Source organism: Hyperolius riggenbachi, chromosome 11 (genome assembly GCF_040937935.1).
Source record: "Hyperolius riggenbachi isolate aHypRig1 chromosome 11, aHypRig1.pri, whole genome shotgun sequence".
Taxonomy (NCBI): domain Eukaryota; kingdom Metazoa; phylum Chordata; class Amphibia; order Anura; family Hyperoliidae; genus Hyperolius; species Hyperolius riggenbachi.
In genome coordinates this window covers 10,176,642-10,196,347 of record NC_090656.1, presented here as the reverse complement: position 1 = coordinate 10,196,347, position 19,706 = coordinate 10,176,642, and the positions used below count along the sequence as shown (strand labels likewise).

The following is a 19,706-nucleotide window of genomic DNA, read 5'->3' as shown; positions in this document are numbered from 1 at the left end:
CCAGTACATATTACACTATTGGGGCTCTTGGTGTTCCTTGTTTTAATGCATGTTGCCTGGCTGTCTTGCTTATCCACTACCTCTATCAGTTTTGGTCTGGTAACCCCCTCCCCCCCCCCCCCCCCCGCACCCATTATTCCCTCCACTGGCTCCCTAACTGCTCCAGGAACATCCTCAAAATTCTGTCAAGTCTGTACACTAGACCTGCCCGACCTACTTTTCTGAACTCTTCCACAGACATGCACTTGCCCATACTCTCTGGAACTCCCTTCCACCACAGTTCAGGCCCACCCCCTATTTCAAAACCTTCAAACGAGCCCTCAAAATGCACCTCTTTAAGATTGCCTAACCCCCACATCATTGCTTTAAATTCTGAAGCCTCTACCTAATGTGTCCTTACCACTCTCCCTTTACATTGTAAGCCTATGACAGGGTCCTCCCCTCCTAGTGCATCCAACTGAATCATGCACCCTCATCGTCAGGCACCTTCCCACAAACTGACTTGGCCTTGAATTATTTGGTATTTAAAGAGAGACTAAAGCCAATAAAAATAGGGCTTTTTATTTACCAATCCTCGTCTGCCATATCAGCTAAGATGAATCGGTGCATTCCCGTTGGCATAACAAGGTCTTTAGCCGCCCGAAATCCCCCATTACTTCCTGGAGGAGGCAGAGCTGTTTGCTGTAGTTCTGACTCCAGTTTAGTCAATCAGCACTGATCGCCGCCTCTCCCCTCCCCTCTCAGTGAAAGAAGACTGAGAGAGGCGGGGAAAGGCGGTGATCAGCGCTGATTGACTGTACTGGAGGCAGAGCTACAGCCCAAAGCTCTGCCTCCCCAGGCAGCAAAAACCACAACTTTGAAAGACATGGATTTTTGCCCCGGGAGTTCGGCAATTCATCTTACCTGATATGGCAGAAGAGGAATGTTAAATAAAAAGCCCTATTTTTATTGGCTTCAGAGTCTCTTTAAAGGGCAACTGAAGCAAAAGCGATATGAAGGCTGACACATTTATTTCCTTTTTAACAGTGCGCATTCCCACAGTGCTGGGCCGAAATTACGCATGAGCGTAATTACGCATCGTAATTCAATGTAAATTTACGCGTAAGCGCTACGCGTAATTTACGGTCTTACGCGTAATTATTTATGCGTAAGCAGTAAAGTGGTATCGTAATTACACTGTCTACCGTAATTGCTAGGTATGCGTAATTTTACGAACACTTACGCGTAATTTTACGCGTAATTACTAACGTAAAAACTCCCCTTTTCTAAGAGTAGCCAATCAGTCAACATCCTAAGCAACCAATAGTATCTTCTCCCGCCCTTCAGTATAAGCGTACGTTTTGACGCATACGGACGATATGTACGCAATAACTGTCACATTGACGGCTATCGCGTACATATCGTCTGTATGCATCAAAAATACGCATTAATGGGTATTACGGCACTACGCGTAACATCGTAGTGTAAGCGCCTACATTACGGTATCCTTACGCGTAACTGCGTAAGTTTACGCGTAATTACAGTGATGTACCGTAGATCATTTCCTACGCCGTAACCGTAATTGCGTAATGCGTAATAGCGTAAAATTACGCGTAATGATCCGTAAGCGTAGATTTTTCCATTACGACCAGCACTGCATTCCCTGGCTGTCTTGCTGATCCTCTGCCTCTCGTACTTTTAGCCATAGCCCCTGTCCCGGAATAAGCCTGCAGCAGATCAAGTGTTTCTGACATCATTGTCACATCTGACAAGATTAGCTGCATGCTTGTTTCTGGTGTGATTCACAGACTTACTGCAGCCAAATAGATCAGCAGGGCTGCCGGGCAACTGGTATTGTTCAAAAGGAAATAAATATGGCAGCCTCCAAATCACTCTCACTTCAGTTGTCCTTTAAGACCTTTCACTACGTAGCATGATCTTGTACAGTATCGTGTACCTTGTTCCTTTTATGTCCTAGCTTGTCTGTGTCTTTTTCTTTATTTTCCAGCGCTGCGTAATATGTCGGCACTTTAGAAATACAATAAATAATAATACTTTAAATAACATTAAGCAGGTGTTCAACCAATATCTGATTCAGGGTGCAAATGGGGCGGGATTTACAGAACACAGCACTGTGTGGGCCACTACACTGACCTCTGAGTGGTAGCAAAGAGCATGGCTCCTAAGTTACCTCCCACCGCTCTATAACTATTCTACTCTTATCATGCTTTGCAATTTCACAGCAGAAAACCTGACACCAGGCCAAAGTAGTAAATTCGCAGTTATTTACCATTGAAAGCAACTCTGGCAGTACCTGAAAGCAAAAACATGACGCAAGTGGAAGGTCTTCTCGGGTCTCTGAAATGCCCTTTTGAAGCTAAACAAGGAAGGTACTTTTCAATCAGGTTGCATAATGACCAATATGCTGCAGTGCAGACTCCGCGGGTGACAATGACACAACACAGAGCCACACACTGGGTAGTTCCACAAACACAAAACAAAGGCAGTGCGCAAAAAGTGCATTTCCTTGTGTGCACTGCCTATTTGTTTTACCACTTAAAGGGGCCCTACAGTGAAAAACTGTAAAATTTAAAATATGTGCAAAAATATACAAATAAGAAGTACATTTTTTCCTGAGTAAAATGAGCTATAAATTACTTTTCTCCTATGTTGCTGTCACTTACAGTAGGTAGTAGAAATCTGACAGAAGTGACAGGTTTTGGACTAGTCCATCTCTTTATAGGGGATTCTCAGGGATATATTTATTTTCAAAAGCACTTAGTGAATGGCAGTTGCTCCGTCCAACTGCCAAAAACTGTGTAGGGAGCTGGGAAGCTGGACAGCATCATTGTTTAAATCCTTTTTCAGGAATATCTTTATAAAAAATAAAAGCCTTGCTGATAATCCCCCATGAAGAGATGGAGTAGTCCAAAACCTGTCACTTCTGTCAGATTTCTACTACCTACTGTAAGTGACAGCAACATAGGAGAAAAGTCATTTATGGCTCATTTTACTCTGGAAAAAATGTACTTCTTATTTGTATATGTTTGCACATATTTTAAATTTTACAGTTTTTCGCTGTAGTGCCCCTTTAAGGACCACGGTCTTAAACCCCTATGGTAACCAGGCTATTTTTTACAATTATGGCCACTGCAGCTTTAGGAGCTCACTGCAGGGCCGCACAACTCAGCCCACAAGGGATCCCCCCCCCCTTTTCTGCCCACCAACAGAGCTTTCTGTTGGTGGGCTATGATCGCTCCCAGGATTTTTCTCTTTTTATACAAATATTTATGTATTATTTTTTAAATAAATATGTGTATTTTATTCATATTTTTTTCTTCCCCCCCTCCCTCCTCCCCTCTCCACGCTAGCCAATCAGCGCGGTCGGCTGTCATAGGCTTCAGCCTATGACAACAGATTGCTTACCTGCCTCTAGAGGGGACAGCTGTGTCACATGGCTGTCCCCAGTACAGCGCTGCCGTAGATCGCAGCGCTGTACCTAGTAAATAGATGGCGGTTTCACTGTGTAACAGCCTCCTAGCGGTGATCGTCGCTGGCAGACTGATGCGGAGCAGAGCTTCGTCATTCAAGCAGAAATGTGCGCAGTGCGATCTCCTGAAAAACACGCCCACCAGGACTGCACGTCAATCGGCGTTAGGCAGTCCTTGGGCTACCGCCACGTCGACGGCTATTGGCGTGTAGAGGTCCTAAAAAAGGTTAAGAGCCCTTTCACGCTTCTTGCAGTCCGTCGCAGCATCACACAAAAACTCTGCCTCCCGTTGCAGTAGTGATAGTCCTATGGATGCATCCCACTGTGATGATGCATGAGTAGCTGTGCGTTGTGCGTTTCACCCGGAAGTGAGGCATACTTTCATTGGAAACAGTGGTTGTTATGGCTGCTCTTAGCAGCAGACTTGATAGATCACAATGTGCAGCAGAACTGAGACGGAAACCAATGAATGTGAAATAAACAGTTTTATTGTCAATCAGTGCAATTATATACAAATTAGCAAATGGTAAATCCCACAGTGCAACCCACATAAACACAGCAATCCTAACTAACTAACTATACAACAATATACAGAAATATTTACAGACCAGGCGGAACAGCAGACAAGGGCAAGGCAAATCAGAGTCAGAGTAAGCAAAGAACATAAACCAGGAGATCAGATCAGAACAGAGCTTCTCAGAGCCGGGAGCACAGAACACAGCGATCAGGACAGCCAAGCTGAACTGAGGTTCTGGCAAGGTTCTGAGGCGGGTGGAGTCCTTAAATGCAAATCCCATCAGATGATGCATAATTGTCCAGGATAGATAGCATGAGGGCCACCTGCTGGTGAATGATAGAATTACTACTGTCCAGATGCAGAGAGCCACCAGCAGGTGAACCAGGAAACTGCAGGCAAAGAAATGTCCATGACATGCTGCACAATGCCACCTGCTGGTGATAGATGTTAGCACAGTCCCGAAACCAAGTGCCACCAGCAGGTGCAACCACACAGAGCCGGATTCCTAACATAACCCCCCCCTTTAGGAGCGGCCTCAGGACGCTCCACAATGTTCTTACAAATCCTCCGCCAGAATGACAAAAAACAGCAGGAAATAAAATAAGCAGCAAATGCCAAGACTGGGTGGGCAGGGAGGGAAATAATTCAAAAATAAATATTACCTGACCCGGCTGGGTGACAGGAGTATTTGAAAACTGGATGACAGGAAACTGAAAAGTCTTAATAGAAGACGGATGGAAAATGTCAGGCAGGACCACAGACAAGAGGCTAACAGGTGGAACATCAGGCCAGGCAGTGAACTGGATCCCCTCAGTCTGGGCAACAGTGAACTGGATCCCCTCAGTCTGGGCAGCAGACCGGATCACCCCAGGCTGGGCGGCAGGCCGGGTTGCCTCAGGCTGGGCAGGCAGGATCGCCTCAGGCTGGGCGGCAGGCAGGATCACCTCAGGCTGGGCGGCAGGCAGGATCACCTCAGGCTGGGCGGCAGGCAGGATCACCTCAGGCTGGGCGGCAGGCAGGATCACCTCAGGCTGGGCGGCAGGCAGGATCACCTCAGGCTGGGCGGCAGGCAGCATCACCTCAGGCTGGGCGGCAGGCAGCATCACCTCAGGCTGGGCGGCAGGCAGCATCACCTCAGGCTGGGCGGCAGGCAGCATCACCTCAGGCTGGGCGGCAGGCAGCATCACCTCAGGCTGGGCGGCAGGCAGCATCACCTCAGGCTGGGCGGCAGGCAGGATCACCTCAGGCTGGGCGGCAGGCAGGATCACCTCAGGCTGGGCGGCAGGCAGGATCACCTCAGGCTGGGCGGCAGGCAGGATCCCTTCAGGAGGAGGAGCAGGCTGGGAACCACCCAGAGGAACAGCAGCGGAAGACTGTAATTGCTGGACAGCAGCAGCAGAAGTCCTTAGTGGCTGGGCAGCAGAAACAAAAGTCTCTTGTGGCTGGGCAACAGAAGTCTCTTGTGGCTGGGCAGCAGAAGACTCTTGTGGCTGGGCAGCAGAAGTCTCTTGTGGCTGGGCAGCAGAAGTCTCTTGTGGCTGGGCAGCAGAAGTCTCTTGTGGCTGGGCAGCAGAAGTCTCTTGTGGCTGGGCAGCAGAAGTCTCTTGTGGCTGGGCAGCAGAAGTCTCTTGTGGCTGGGCAGCAGAAGTCTCTTGTGGCTGGGCAGCAGAAGTCTCTTGTGGCTGGGCAGCAGAAGTCTCTTGTGGCTGGGCAGCAGAAGTCTCTTGTGGCTGGGCAGCAGAAGTCTCTTGTGGCTGGGCAGCAGAAGTCTCTTGTGGCTGGGCAGCAGAAGTCTCTTGTGGCTGGGCAGCAGAAGTCTCTTGTGGCTGGGCAGCAGAAGTCTCTTGTGGCTGGGCAGCAGAAGTCTCTTGTGGCTGGGCAGCAGAAGTCTCTTGTGGCTGGGCAGCAGAAGTCTCTTGTGGCTGGGCAGCAGAAGTCTCTTGTGGCTGGGCAGCAGAAGTTTCTTGTGGCTGGGCAGCAGAAGTCTCTTGTGGCTGGGCAGCAGAAGTCTCTTGTGGCTGGGCAGCAGAAGTCTCTTGTGGCTGGGCAGCAGAAGTCTCTTGTGGCTGGGCAGCAGAAGCAGAAGTCTCTTGTGGCAGGGCAACAGACCGGTTGGCAGCAGGCAGGGCAACAGACCGGTTGGCAGCAGGCATAGCAACAGACTGGTTGGCAACAGGCATGGCAACAGACTGGTTGGCAACAGGCATGGCAACAGACTGGTTGGCAACAGGCATGGCAACAGACTGGTTGGCAACAGGCATGGCAACAGACTGGTTGGCAACAGGCATGGCAACAGACTGGTTGGCAACAGGCATGGCAACAGACTGGTTGGCAACAGGCATGGCAACAGACTGGTAGGCAGTTGGGAGGGCATTAGACTGGTTGACAGCTGGCGGAGCACCTGGCTGGGCCGTTGGCTGAGCACCTGGCTGGGCCGTTGGCTGAGCACCTGGCTGGGCCGTTGGCTGAGCACCTGGCTGGGCCGTTGGCTGAGCACCTGGCTGGGCCGTTGGCTGAGCACCTGGCTGGGCCGTTGGCTGAGCACCTGGCTGGGCCGTTGGCTGAGCACCTGGCTGGGCCGTTGGCTGAGCACCTGGCTGGGCCGTTGGCTGAGCACCTGGCTGGGCCGTTGGCTGAGCACCTGGCTGGGCCGTTGGCTGAGCACCTGGCTGGGCCGTTGGCTGAGCACCTGGCTGGGCCGGCTGGAGCAGGGCCTGTGCGGGCTGGAGCAGGGCCTGTGCGGGCTGGAGCAGGGCCTGTGCGGGCTGGAGCAGGGCCTGTGCGGGCTGGAGCAGGGCCTGTGCGGGCTGGAGCAGGGCCTGTGCGGGCTGGAGCAGGGCCTGTGCGGGCTGGAGCAGGGCCTGTGCGGGCTGGAGCAGGGCCTGTGCGGGCTGGAGCAGGGCCTGTGCGGGCTGGAGCAGGGCCTGTGCGGGCTGGATGCAAGCCTGTGCGGGCTGGATGCAAGCCTGTGCGGGCTGGATGCAAGCCCGTGCGGGCTGGATGCAAGCCCGTGCGGGCTGGATGCAAGCCCGTGCGGGCTGGATGCAAGCCCGTGCGGGCTGGATGCAAGCCCGTGCGGGCTGGATGCAAGCCCGTGCGGGCTGGATGCAAGCCCGTGCGGGCTGGATGCAAGCCCGTGCGGGCTGGATGCAAGCGTCTGCGGGCTGGATGCAATTTTCTGCAGGCTGAAACAAAGTCTCTGTAGGCTGCATGCAAGTGTCTGCAGATGGCTGGATGCAAAGTTCTGCATGCGGCTGGGAGCAAGAGTCTGCAGGCATCTGGAGGCAAGAGTCTGCAGGCATCTGGAGGCAAGAGTCTGCAGGCATCTGGAGGCAAGAGTCTGCAGGCATCTGGAGGCAAGAGTCTGCAGGCATCTGGAGGCAAGAGTCTGCAGGCATCTGGAGGCAAGAGTCTGCAGGCATCTGGAGGCAAGAGTCTGCAGGCATCTGGAGGCAAGAGTCTGCAGGCATCTGGAGGCAAGAGTCTGCAGGCATCTGGAGGCAAGAGTCTGCAGGCATCTGGAGGCAAGAGTCTGCAGGCATCTGGAGGCAAGAGTCTGCAGGCATCTGGAGGCAAGAGTCTGCAGGCATCTGGAGGCAAGAGTCTGCAGGCATCTGGAGGCAAGAGTCTGCAGGCATCTGGAGGCAAGAGTCTGCAGGCATCTGGAGGCAAGAGTCTGCAGGCATCTGGAGGCAAGCGTCTGCAGGCATCTGGAGGCAAGCGTCTGCAGGCATCTGGAGGCAAGCGTCTGCAGGCATCTGGAGGCAAGAGTCTGCAGGCATCTGGAGGCAAGAGTCTGCAGGCATCTGGAGGCAAGAGTCTGCAGGCATCTGGAGGCAAGAGTCTGCAGGCATCTGGAGGCAAGCGTCTGCAGGCATCTGGAGGCAAGCGTCTGCAGGCATCTGGAGGCAAGCGTCTGCAGGCATCTGGAGGCAAGAGTCTGCAGGCATCTGGAGGCAAGAGTCTGCAGGCATCTGGAGGCAAGAGTCTGCAGGCATCTGGAGGCAAGAGTCTGCAGGCATCTGGAGGCAAGAGTCTGCAGGCATCTGGAGGCAAGAGTCTGCAGGCTGTACTGGAAAATGAGCAACTGATTGTATAGTCAGGGATGGAGACAGATCAAGTGCTGCAGGTGTTGCAGACCCAGGTTCAATAGGCAGTACATGCTGAATGGAGGCAGTGGGAACATATTTTCTTTTATGCTTTGATCTCCCCTTTCTTTTAGCAACTGTGGGGCCTGCTGTATAAGAGACCAAATTATTTTCTGGGCCTACTGAGGCTGTGTGCTGCAAGCTCTGATCAGCAGAAAAGGAAGGTAAGGAAGTAGACTGAGGAGTGGAAGAGGCAGAAAGCAGTCTTTGCCAGACAGAGATTAAAGTAAGAGCATCTTCATAGATACACAAACCCTGACAAACAAGAGAATATGCAGATTCTATACACTCCAACATTGCTTCATTACCTTTCCCCAAATATTGTTCCTCAAAATATACTGGATCCTCTTCTAATAAATACAATAATGATTGGATTTGGACTGGCTGTAGGGGTGCCGAGAAGTCATCTGAAGGCAAATTGGACAGTGCTAAATCTACCCATATTTTAATTAAAGATTCTACTTCCTGACTACAAAATATTCCTTGGGCTACAAAGCCATGCACCAGATCAACTAAAGCCAGCAAAGATTCTCTGGGATGATCAGAGAAAAACTTCCTGCAGGAAAACTCATTTTCCTTTGCTAGCAATGCATAATATTGCACCTGATTGGGATACATTTCCAAAACTCAGGCTTGCTGCTGTGATCAGTGTGTGGCCAGAACCTACTGTTATGGCTGCTCTTAGCAGCAGACTTGATAGATCACAATGTGCAGCAGAACTGAGACGGAAACCAATGAATGTGAAATAAACAGTTTTATTGTCAATCAGTGCAATTATATACAAATTAGCAAATGGTAAATCCCACAGTGCAACCCACATAAACACAGCAATCCTAACTAACTAACTATACAACAATATACAGAAATATTTACAGACCAGGCGGAACAGCAGACAAGGGCAAGGCAAATCAGAGTCAGAGTAAGCAAAGAACATAAACCAGGAGATCAGATCAGAACAGAGCTTCTCAGAGCCGGGAGCACAGAACACAGCGATCAGGACAGCCAAGCTGAACTGAGGTTCTGGCAAGGTTCTGAGGCGGGTGGAGTCCTTAAATGCAAATCCCATCAGATGATGCATAATTGTCCAGGATAGATAGCATGAGGGCCACCTGCTGGTGAATGATAGAATTACTACTGTCCAGATGCAGAGAGCCACCAGCAGGTGAACCAGGAAACTGCAGGCAAAGAAATGTCCATGACATGCTGCACAATGCCACCTGCTGGTGATAGATGTTAGCACAGTCCCGAAACCAAGTGCCACCAGCAGGTGCAACCACACAGAGCCGGATTCCTAACAGTGGTAACATGCGTTGCAACATTTTGGGACCATTTCGGTGCAGTTGCAGAAGAATCGCACCGCAACAGACTTGTTGAATGTGGAAGGGGCCTTGCAGGCCAGGAAAACACAACATTGGCCTTAATTCTGGGAGGGTTTTCAAACAAATTACCTCAGGCACGGTAATTTACCTCATAAGCTACTGACATTTAGCTTTTCTGGTAGGTTTAAGGCCTTTTTCATATTGCGTTCTGTTCGTGTGTCCGTCCGCGTTGGGCTTTTTTTGAGGCGTCTTTTTTTTATCCGATTCCCGGCGCTTAGGTGGGCGATTCGTTTTTGTGCTTAGCGGTTTTCTAAGCGTTTTTTCCAGAGCGGTTTTGTTGTTGACTCCCTGACGTTGGTCAGTAAGTGAACTCTTTGACCCGGAAAAGAATAAATACAATGTATGTATTCTTTAAAACGCGAACACAATCGCTGCACAAAGGGATTTTGTGAACGTTTCGCGTTTCTTCTATACTTTTCATTGAGGCGGAGTCACCTCAAAAATGGTACAGGCACCGCTTTGCTAGTCGCACAGCGCACGGCCCGCGCTGATATGAACCTTCTCATAGACATTCATTGTCCACACGGTCGGGGGGCGTTTTTTAAAAACCGCACGCGGGCGGAAAAAAGCAGAAAAACGCCTGCAGTGTGAACAAGCTCTTAGTCATGTTTTACCTCATGTGGTAAATTATGGAGTAATTTTTTGAGATAATTTGCATTAATTTACCGAAAATAGCTATTCTTGAAGGAAATTAGGGGGCATGTTAGCATATAATTTACCAGTTTAACCACTTCAGCCCCAAGGGTTGAAATTTTTTTGCATCCGAGCAACTTTAACCTCCCATTCATTTGCCAATAACTTTATCACTACTCATCACAATGAATTGATCTATATCTTGTTTTTTCCGCTACCAATTAGGCTTTTTGTGGGTGATACATTTTGCTGAGAATTAATTTATTCTAAATCCATTTTAACAGAAATATTAAGAAAGAAATGAAAAAAAATCATTATTTATCAGATTTTGGCCAATATAGTTTGAAATTCATACATGCTACCATAATTAAAACCCATGTACTTTATTTGCCAATTTGTCCCGCTTATTACACTATTTAAATTATGTCCCTATCACAATGTATGGCGCCGATATTTTATTTGGAAGTAAAGGTGCAATTTTTAAATTTGCGTCCATCACTATTTACAAGCCCATAATTAAAAAAAAAATATATTAGTACACTCCTTTGACATGCATATTTATAAAGTTCAGACCCTTAGGTAACTATTTATGTTTTGTTTTTTTATTGTAAATTTTTGTTGTTGTTTTTTTTTGTTAAAAATTGTATGTGGGTAATTAGTGGTGTGGGAAGTAAACAGTAATTTTTAATGTAAAAAGTGTGCCTGAGTAATGTTAAATGCATGTGGGTGTAGTTTTACTATCTGGCCACAAGATGGCCACAGTCAAATAGTCCTGGGAGCGATCGAGCAGGGATGCTCAAATTCGGCTTCGGGAGATATCCGGATTTTTGCTATCCGGATATCTCCCAGTAATGCTGTGCGGGCTGGGCGGGGGGGGGGGGGGGGTCAAGCTTACCTCTCTGACGTCTTCTTCGGTCGTCCCTCGGCGCCTCCCACGATGCGCTCCAAGCGGCGGTCACCTGATTACAAACACTTCCTCCTTCCGGGTTGAAGGAGGAAGTGTTTGTAATCACGTGACGCGCGTGGAGCGCATCATGGGAGGCGCTGAGTGACGACCGAAGAAGACGTCAGAGAGGTAAGCTTGACCCCCCCCCCCCCCCCGCCCAGCCCGCACAGCATTACTGGGAGATATCCGGATAGCAAAAATCCGGATATCTCCCGAAGCCGAATTTGAGCATCCCTGCGATCGAGCTCGCTCCCAGGAAGAAGAAAGAAGACGCGTAACTTTTTGGAACCAGAAAAGCTGCAGCGTCTGGAGAGACGCTGTCGGCTTTTCTCCGGGGGGATGCGATCGGTGAAAGGGATCAATAATCCCTTTCACTGTTCGCCGAGCTAACGGCCGGAAGCGGGAGCGCGCACGGGGGGGGCCGTGGGAGCGCGCGCGACCCGCGGGAGTGTGCGCAGCCTAACTGGACGAGAAATTTCGTCCAGTTAGGCTGAAGTGGTTATGACTTGCCTGTACATGGCAGTAAAGTCAATTTGTGTGCATTTTGCAGTTTTTAGTGGAGTTCCTATTGCTCTTTTAGGCCTCTTTCACATTAGAAAATGTTTTAACGCAGACTAATGCAACGTAAGTAAGTGCGACATTCACAGTGCCCACGTTGCGTTGTGTGTAACGTGTAGAAATATTAGAATAGAAAGTGCTGCATGCTGTGCGTTTAGCAATAAATCTGCTGTGTTGTGTGTGTTGCACATGCTCAGTAATGTTTTTTTTAATGTAACGCATGCGCCGTTTTCGTTCCATCACTGTGTGACGAAAACGGCGCACTAAACGCCGGGGTAAAGAATCTACTATAACGTCCAAGTTATAGTCTTTCAATGCGTTGCATTAGGGGCTGCAATTTTTTGTAAAGCGCCTTTTCAAAGCACTTTTGCAGCGCGATTTGTTTGCAGCGTGCAGCTAAGCGGGAGGAGAGAAAAAAACACGTAAAAAAATAAAAAAATTGCTGCTGTCAGTGATTTCGATTTTAGATGTGAACAACGCCTAAGTACAGTTTCAAGTGTATGCAGGGGGAAACTATGTTATTGCTGCTCGCTACCTTAGAAAGGGTTAATGATGTAATTAACCTGCCCCCCCCCCCCCCCTATAGTTCTAGTGGCTGCAGCTCTGGCGCTTTGAGTCCACCAGGAGAAAAACGCTATATAAGTGTTTGTCTTTTGTTTGTACAGACTATAGCAGGGGGCTGGAGGAAGCCCAGGATAAGTATATAAGTCCTTTTGTTTGCCACAGGTTTACTTTGAATGTTGAAGCTCAAAAAACACACACACACACACACACACACACACACTCTACACACACACTGCACACACACACTGCACACACACACACGTGTGTACACACACACACACACACACACACACACACACACTGTACACACACACACACACACACACACACACACACACACCTCCTGAAAGAGACACTGATAACAAATAAGACAGAGACCTGTGTTCCCTTTTCAGAGATCCTATAGCAACTTCTGCAATAACAAGCCCAGCAATTAAATGTAAACCTGCTTGTGTTGGAAGTTCGTACACACATAGCAAAGACTTCTTTGAAACGCACAACACACACAAAATTATTATTTAGAACACTTTTGAACAAAGTTTCTGTATACCAACTCACTGTCTGGGCGGCATAATATTGATGATGAAATTCAGCATTACAACCCATACTGGCTACAGCTTATGCTGCAAAAACAATACTAAATGGACAGTATACGGCACAGCAGAGATGACTTAAAGAGACACTGAAGCGAAAAAAAGACACACATTAAGATCAGATACATCAGTGTAATTGTTTCCAGTACAGGAAGAGTTAAGAAACTCCAGTTGTTATCTCTATGCAAAAGCCATTAATCTCTACGACTTTCAAAGTCGTGGAGAGGGCTGTCTTCTGACTTTTATTATCTCAACTGTAAGTGAACAGTTTTCTTTTTATCTGCCAGAGGAGAGGTCATTAGTTCACAGACTGCTCTGAAAGAATCATTTTGAATGCTGAGTGTTGTGTAATCTGCACATATTAGAGAATGATGTAATGTTAGAAAACACACTATATACCTGAAAATAAAAATATGAGAATATTTTCTTTGCTGCTAATCTTCTAGTAATTATTCATAGTACACAACCAATTCATTATATCATATATTTTTTTTCGCTTCAGTGTCTCTTTAAATCTGTTCTTCTGTAATTTTTAACAATCTACTGGTTCCTGTTCCTCTCTGTGTGTCTTGGTTGTATTACTCCATGTTTAAAGGGAATTTGTGTTTTGAAAATTTGTTCTATTTATTAATTTATTTATTTTTATTATTTAAAATGTCTTCATCAAGATATATATTAAACGTTGGCACAAATAAGATATTAGAAATAAATGTTTCAGCGTTCAGTCGCCTCAAAAATGGTACAGGCACCACTTTGCTAGTCGCACAGCGCACGACCCGCGCTGATATGAACCTTCTCATAGACATTCATTGTCCACACGGTCGGGGGGCGTTTTTAAAAACCGCAAGTGGGCGGAAAAAAGCAAAAAAAGGCTGCAGTGTGAACAAGCTCTAAGGGCTGGTGCACACCAAAACCCGCTAGCAGATCCGCAAAACGCTAGCAGATTTTTAAACGCTTTTTTTTATTTTTATGAGGCGGTTTGCTAGCGTTTTGCGGATTGCTGCTGCGGTTTTCAGTATAGTAGATTTCATATATTGTTACAGTAAAGCTGTTACTGAACAGCTTCTGTAACAAAAACGCCTGCAAAACCGCTCTGAAGTGCCGTTTTTCAGAGCGGTTTGCGTTTTTCCTATACTTAACATTGAGGCAGAAACGCATCCGAAATCCAAAAAATGCCTCACCCAGGCATTTTTCGTTTCTGCAAAACGCCTGCCGCTCTGGTGTGCACCACCCCATTGAGATACATTGACCAAGCAGATCCGCAGCCGCAAGCGGATCTGAAAACGCCCAAAAAGCCGCTCGGTGTGCACCAGCCCTTAGTCATGTTTTACCTCATGTGGTAAATTATGGAGTCATTTTTTGAGGTTATTTGCATTAATTTACCGAAAATAGCTATTCTTGAAGGAAATTAGGAGGCATGTTAGCACATAATTTACCAGTTTAAGACCTGCCTGTATCTGGAGGTAAAGTCAATTTGTGTGCATTTTGCAGTTTTTAGTGGAGTTCCTATTGCTCTTTTAGGCCTCTTTCACATTAGAAAATGTTTTAACGCAGACTAACGCAACGTAAGTAAGTGCGACATTCACAGTGCCCACGTTGCGTTGTGTGTAACGTGTAGAAATATTAGAATAGAAAGTGATGCATGCTGTGCGTTTAGCAATAAATCTGCTGCGTTGTGTGTGTTGCACATGCTCAGTAATGTTTTTTTAATGTAATGCATGCGCCGTTTTCGTTCCATCACTGTGTGACGAAAACGGCGCACTAAACGCCGGGCTAAAGAATCTACTATAACGTCCAAGTTATGGTCTTTCAATGTGTTGCCTTAGGGGCTGCAATTTTTTGTAAAGCGCCTTTCAAAGCACTTTTGCAACGCGATTTGTTTGCAGCGCGCAGCTAAGCGGGAGGAGAGAAAAAAACACGTAAAAAAATAAAAAAATTGCTGCTGTCAGTGATTTCGATTTTAGATGTGAACAACGCCTAAGTACAGTTTCAAGTGTATGCAGGGGGAAACTTTGTTATTGCTGCTCGCTACCTTAGAAAGGGTTAATGATGTAATTAACCTGCCCCCCCCCCCCCCTATAGTCTGGGTGGGGCGTAATTTGTATTGTCTTTAAGTGTGTCACTTTTGATCCAGAAGCTTCAAGCACTTGATAAAGGGCTTTTGCCCGAAGCGTTGTGCTGTTTGTATGCTGTACTCACACTAACAAATGCAATAAATAAGTTGGATATTTATCCTTGAAGGGTCAAGTCCTGTATGGGAAACTTTGACTTCATATAGGACTCGATTCAGTAATACAAATAGCATGCCTTATCAGAGTTAACACGTCTTGTCAGGGTTAACACGCCTTATCAGAGTTAACGTGCCTTATCAGAGTAGCATAGCGAGTGCTACAACTTATGCCTGCTAATTGGCAATGACAAGAGCTCCACTCGTCCTGCCCTCAGCTTCTGCTGGTCCAATCACTTCTAAGGACATTATCCCTGCCAAATAGGCAAGTTTCCTGTCAAGTGACTCTGATAAGGCATGTTAAGGCATATTTACTCTGATAAGGTGTGTTAACTCTGATAAGGCATGCTATTTAACTTAGTGCATGAAGCCCATACATTGTTATGTGAGTTGTTTGATGGACCTCCCATACCAGTAGGACTCCCTGTGATTGGTATACACACCTGAGACCGGCGGACACTGATGTTTGTACGGACTTAGGCCCTGCTCACGCATTACAGTGGTCAAAGCCCACATGTACGTTACTATCTGATGACCACCTGCACTGTTTATGTAGCACTCTGTACATCCTTTGAATTCTCAGCAGACTTTAGGTATACTGTAGTAGTAAAATTTAACTTTCAACATTTGCAATTGATCAGCGGTGTAACTGGTTTTTGTAAAATCAGAGCTAGCTACCAGTTACATTCAGACACAATCTATTCAATATAAAGAGGGGTAAGTTACCTGCTGCCACCAGGGAGCCCAAGACGAGGGGCCACAGGAGGAGAACGTGGAGCAATGAGGCCATGAGCGTCAGTGCTGAGGACGGAGGTGGCAGATGAGTTCCTCCAGCAGAGGTTGTTCCTGCAGGACTGGGTGAGAGGAGACAGCCGGGCACTTTGTACTGTTTTGCTGCAATCACACTGCCCACAGCTTTACAAAGGAGTGCTGGATGATGAGCTGGTGATAAGGAGGACTGACACGGGGGCTAAAATGTTACTGGCCTGTCACCTGTACATCGTCATAGTCTAATGCCCTACCATATTATTATTATGTATTTATATAGCACTGACATCTTCTGCAGCACTTTACAGAGTACATACAGGGCCGGAGCTACCATAGGAAAAAATGGGCAATTGCCCCAGGGCCCCAGAGCCTGTAGGGGCCGCCAAGGTGTCCCTCCCCATCTTAACTGTTGCTCCCCAGGGACTCTGCAGACTTGGGAGGTGATTGGGGGAGGGTCAGAAGCCAGGTCAGGGGCCCAGGAGGGAAATGTGGCTGCAACAAAGGGCCTCTAATGACGCTTTTTGGTCGGGAGGTGTCTGTTGGGGGGCCCCCAGGCAAATTTTGCTCTAGGGCCCAATTGTTACTTGAACCAGCCCTGAGTACATAGTCATGTCACTGACTGTCCTCAGAGGAGCTCACAATCTAATCCCTACCATAGTCATAGTCTAATGTCCTACCATATTATTATTATGCATTTATATGTCACTGACATCTTCTGCAGCACATTACAGAGTACATAGTCATGTCACTGAGTGTCCTCAGAGGAGCTCACAATCTAATCCTACCATAGTCATAGTCTAATGTCCTACCATATTATTATTATGTGTTTATATAGCACTGACATCTTCTGCAGCACAGTACATAGTCATGTCACTTACTGTCCTCAGAGGAGCTCACAATCTAATCCTTCCATAGTCATAGTCTAATGTCCTACCATATTATTATTATGTATTTATATAGCACTGACATCTTCTGCAGCACTTTACAGAGTACATAGTCATGTCACTGACTGTCCTCAGAGGCGCTTACAGTCTAATCCTACCATAGTCATAGTGTAATGTCCTACCATATTATGTATTTATATAGCACTAGAGGTGGGCCGAACGGTTCGCCGGCGAACGGTTCCAGGCGAACTTCGGGTGGTTCGCCTTCGCAGGCGAAGGCGAAGTTTCCCGGAAGTTCGATTCGCCCCATAATGCTCTATGAGGGTCAACTTTTACCCTCTGCATCACAGTCAGCAGGCGCATTGTAGCCAATCAGGCTATACTAAGCCCTGGAGCCCCCCCCCCCCCCCCTTATATAAGGCAGGCTCCGGCGGCCATTAGCCTCACTCGTGTGCCTGCTAGAGACATAATAGGGACAGCTACTGCAGACTTGTTCTCCTAGGGACAGATTAGTCAGACTCTTGCCTTCTTAGCTTGCTTAGCTGAATCTTATTGCTATAATAGCGCCCTAGAAAAGCTCTTTTCAGAGCTCATCCTGCTGTGATCAATTTTTTTTTTCTGTGTTTAAAACTGACACTTGTGTTGTTTAGACAGCATTGCTAATTCATACTGTGTGTCCCACTGCCAGCAGCAGCACATTCAGTGACTACTACCTGTGTGTGTGATACGGCCGTCACAACACGGCACGGCCGTCACAACTAGTGTTGGGCGAACACCTGGATGTTCGGGTTCGCGAACGTTCGCCGAACATGGCCGCGATGTTCGGGTGATCGCGCCGAACTCCGAACATAATGGAAGTCAATGGGGACCCGAACTTTCGTGCTTTGTAAAGCCTCCTTATATGCTACATACCCCAAATTTACAGGGTATGTGCACCTTGGGAGTGGGTACAAGAGGGAAAAAAATTTAGCAAAAAGAGCTTATAGTTTTTGAGAAAATCGATTTTAAAGTTTCAAAGGGAAAACTGTCTTTTAAATGCGGGAAATGTCTGTTTTCTTTGCACAGGTAGCATGCATTTTGCCGGCATGCAGTCATAAATGTAATAAAGATAAGAGGTTCCATAAACAGGGACCGGCAACGCTACACCAGCAGCAGCACACGTGATGGAACAGGAGGAGGCGCAGGAGGAGAAGGCCACGCTTTGAGACACAACAACCCAGGCCTTGCATGAGGACAAGAAGAAGCGTGCGGATAGCATGCTTTTTGCCGCCATGCAGTCATAAATGTAATAAAGATAAGAGGTTCCATAAACAGGGACCGGAAACGCTAACCCAGCAGCAGCACACGTGATGGAACAGGAGGAGGCGCAGGAGGAGAAGGCCACACTTTGAGACACAACAACCCAGGCCTTGCATGAGGACAAGAAGCGTGCGGATAGCATGCTTTTTGCCGCCATGCAGTCATAAATGTAATAAAGATAAGAGGTTCCATAAACAGGGACCGGCAACGCTACACCAGCAGCAGCACACGTGATGGAACAGGAGGCGCAGGAGGAGAAGGCCACGCTTTCAGACACAACAACCCAGGCCTTGCATGGGGACAAGAAGCGTGCGGATAGCATGCTTTTTGCCGCCATGCAGTCATAAATGTAATAAAGATAAGAGGTTCCATAAACAGGGACCGGAAACGCTAACCCAGCAGCAGCACACGTGATGGAACAGGAGGAGGCGCAGGAGGAGAAGGCCACACTTTGAGACACAACAACCCAGGCCTTGCATGAGGACAAGAAGCGTGCGGATAGCATGCTTTTTGCCGCCATGCAGTCATAAATGTAATAAAGATAAGAGGTTCCATAAACAGGGACCGGCAACGCTAACCCAGCAGCAGCACACGTGATGGAATAGGAGGAGGCGCAGGAGGAGAAGGCCACGCTTTCAGACACAACAACCCAGGCCTTGCATGAGGACAAGAAGCGTGCGGATAGCATGCTTTTTGCCGCCATGCAGTCATAAATGTAATAAAGATAAGAGGTTCCATAAACAGGGACCGGCAACGCTAACCCAGCAGCAGCACACGTGATGGAACAGGAGGAGGCGCAGGAGGAGAAGGCCACGCTTTCAGACACAACAACCCAGGCCTTGCATGAGGACAAGAAGAAGCGTGCGGAAAGCATGCTTTTTGCCGCCATGCAGTCATAAATGTAATAAAGATAAGAGGTTCAATAAACAGGGACCGGCAACGCTAACCCAGCAGCAGCACACGTGATGGAACAGGAGGAGGCGCAGGAGGAGAAGGCCACGCTTTCAGACACAACAACCCAGGCCTTGCATGAGGACAAGAAGCATGCGGATAGCATGCTTTTTGCCGCCATGCAGTCATAAATGTAATAAAGATAAGAGGTTCCTTAAACAGGGACCGGCAACGCTAACCCAGCAGCAGCACACGTGATGGAACAGGAGGAGGCGCAGGAGGAGAAGGCCACGCTTTCAGACACAACAACCCAGGCCTTGCATGAGGACAAGAAGCGTGCGGATAGCATGCTTTTTGCCGCCATGCAGTCATAAATGTAATAAAGATAAGAGGTTCCTTAAACAGGGACCGGCAACGCTAACCCAGCAGCAGCACACGTGATGGAACAGGAGGAGGCGCAGGAGGAGAAGGCCACGCTTTCAGACACAACAACCCAGGCCTTGCATGAGGACAAGAAGCGTGCGGATAGCATGCTTTTTGCCGCCATGCAGTCATAAATGTAATAAAGATAAGAGGTTCCTTAAACAGGGACCGGCAACGCTAACCCAGCAGCAGCACACGTGATGGAACAGGAGGAGGCGCAGGAGGAGAAGGCCACGCTTTCAGACACAACAACCCAGGCCTTGCATGAGGACAAGAAGAAGCGTGCGGATAGCATGCTTTTTGCCGCCATGCAGTCATAAATGTAATAAAGATGAGAGGTTCAATAAACAGGGACCGGAAACGCTAAACCATCCCAGATGTTCATTGTTCATGTTACTTGGTTGGGG

At 47.9% G+C, this 19,706-nt stretch overlaps 1 protein-coding gene across 1 annotated transcript in view; it reads right to left on the bottom strand.

Moving 5' to 3' along the window:
* Positions 1-15,953, bottom strand: part of LOC137538540 (fatty acyl-CoA hydrolase precursor, medium chain-like) — a 59,663-nt gene extending 43,710 nt beyond the window's left edge. Inside the window, exon 1 of the mRNA XM_068260776.1 lies at positions 15,761-15,953. Coding sequence (XP_068116877.1) covers positions 15,761-15,824 — 64 coding nt within the window. The 5' untranslated portion in view covers positions 15,825-15,953. The remainder of the gene's footprint in view (positions 1-15,760) is intronic.
* Between the last annotated feature and the right edge of the window lie 3,753 nt (positions 15,954-19,706).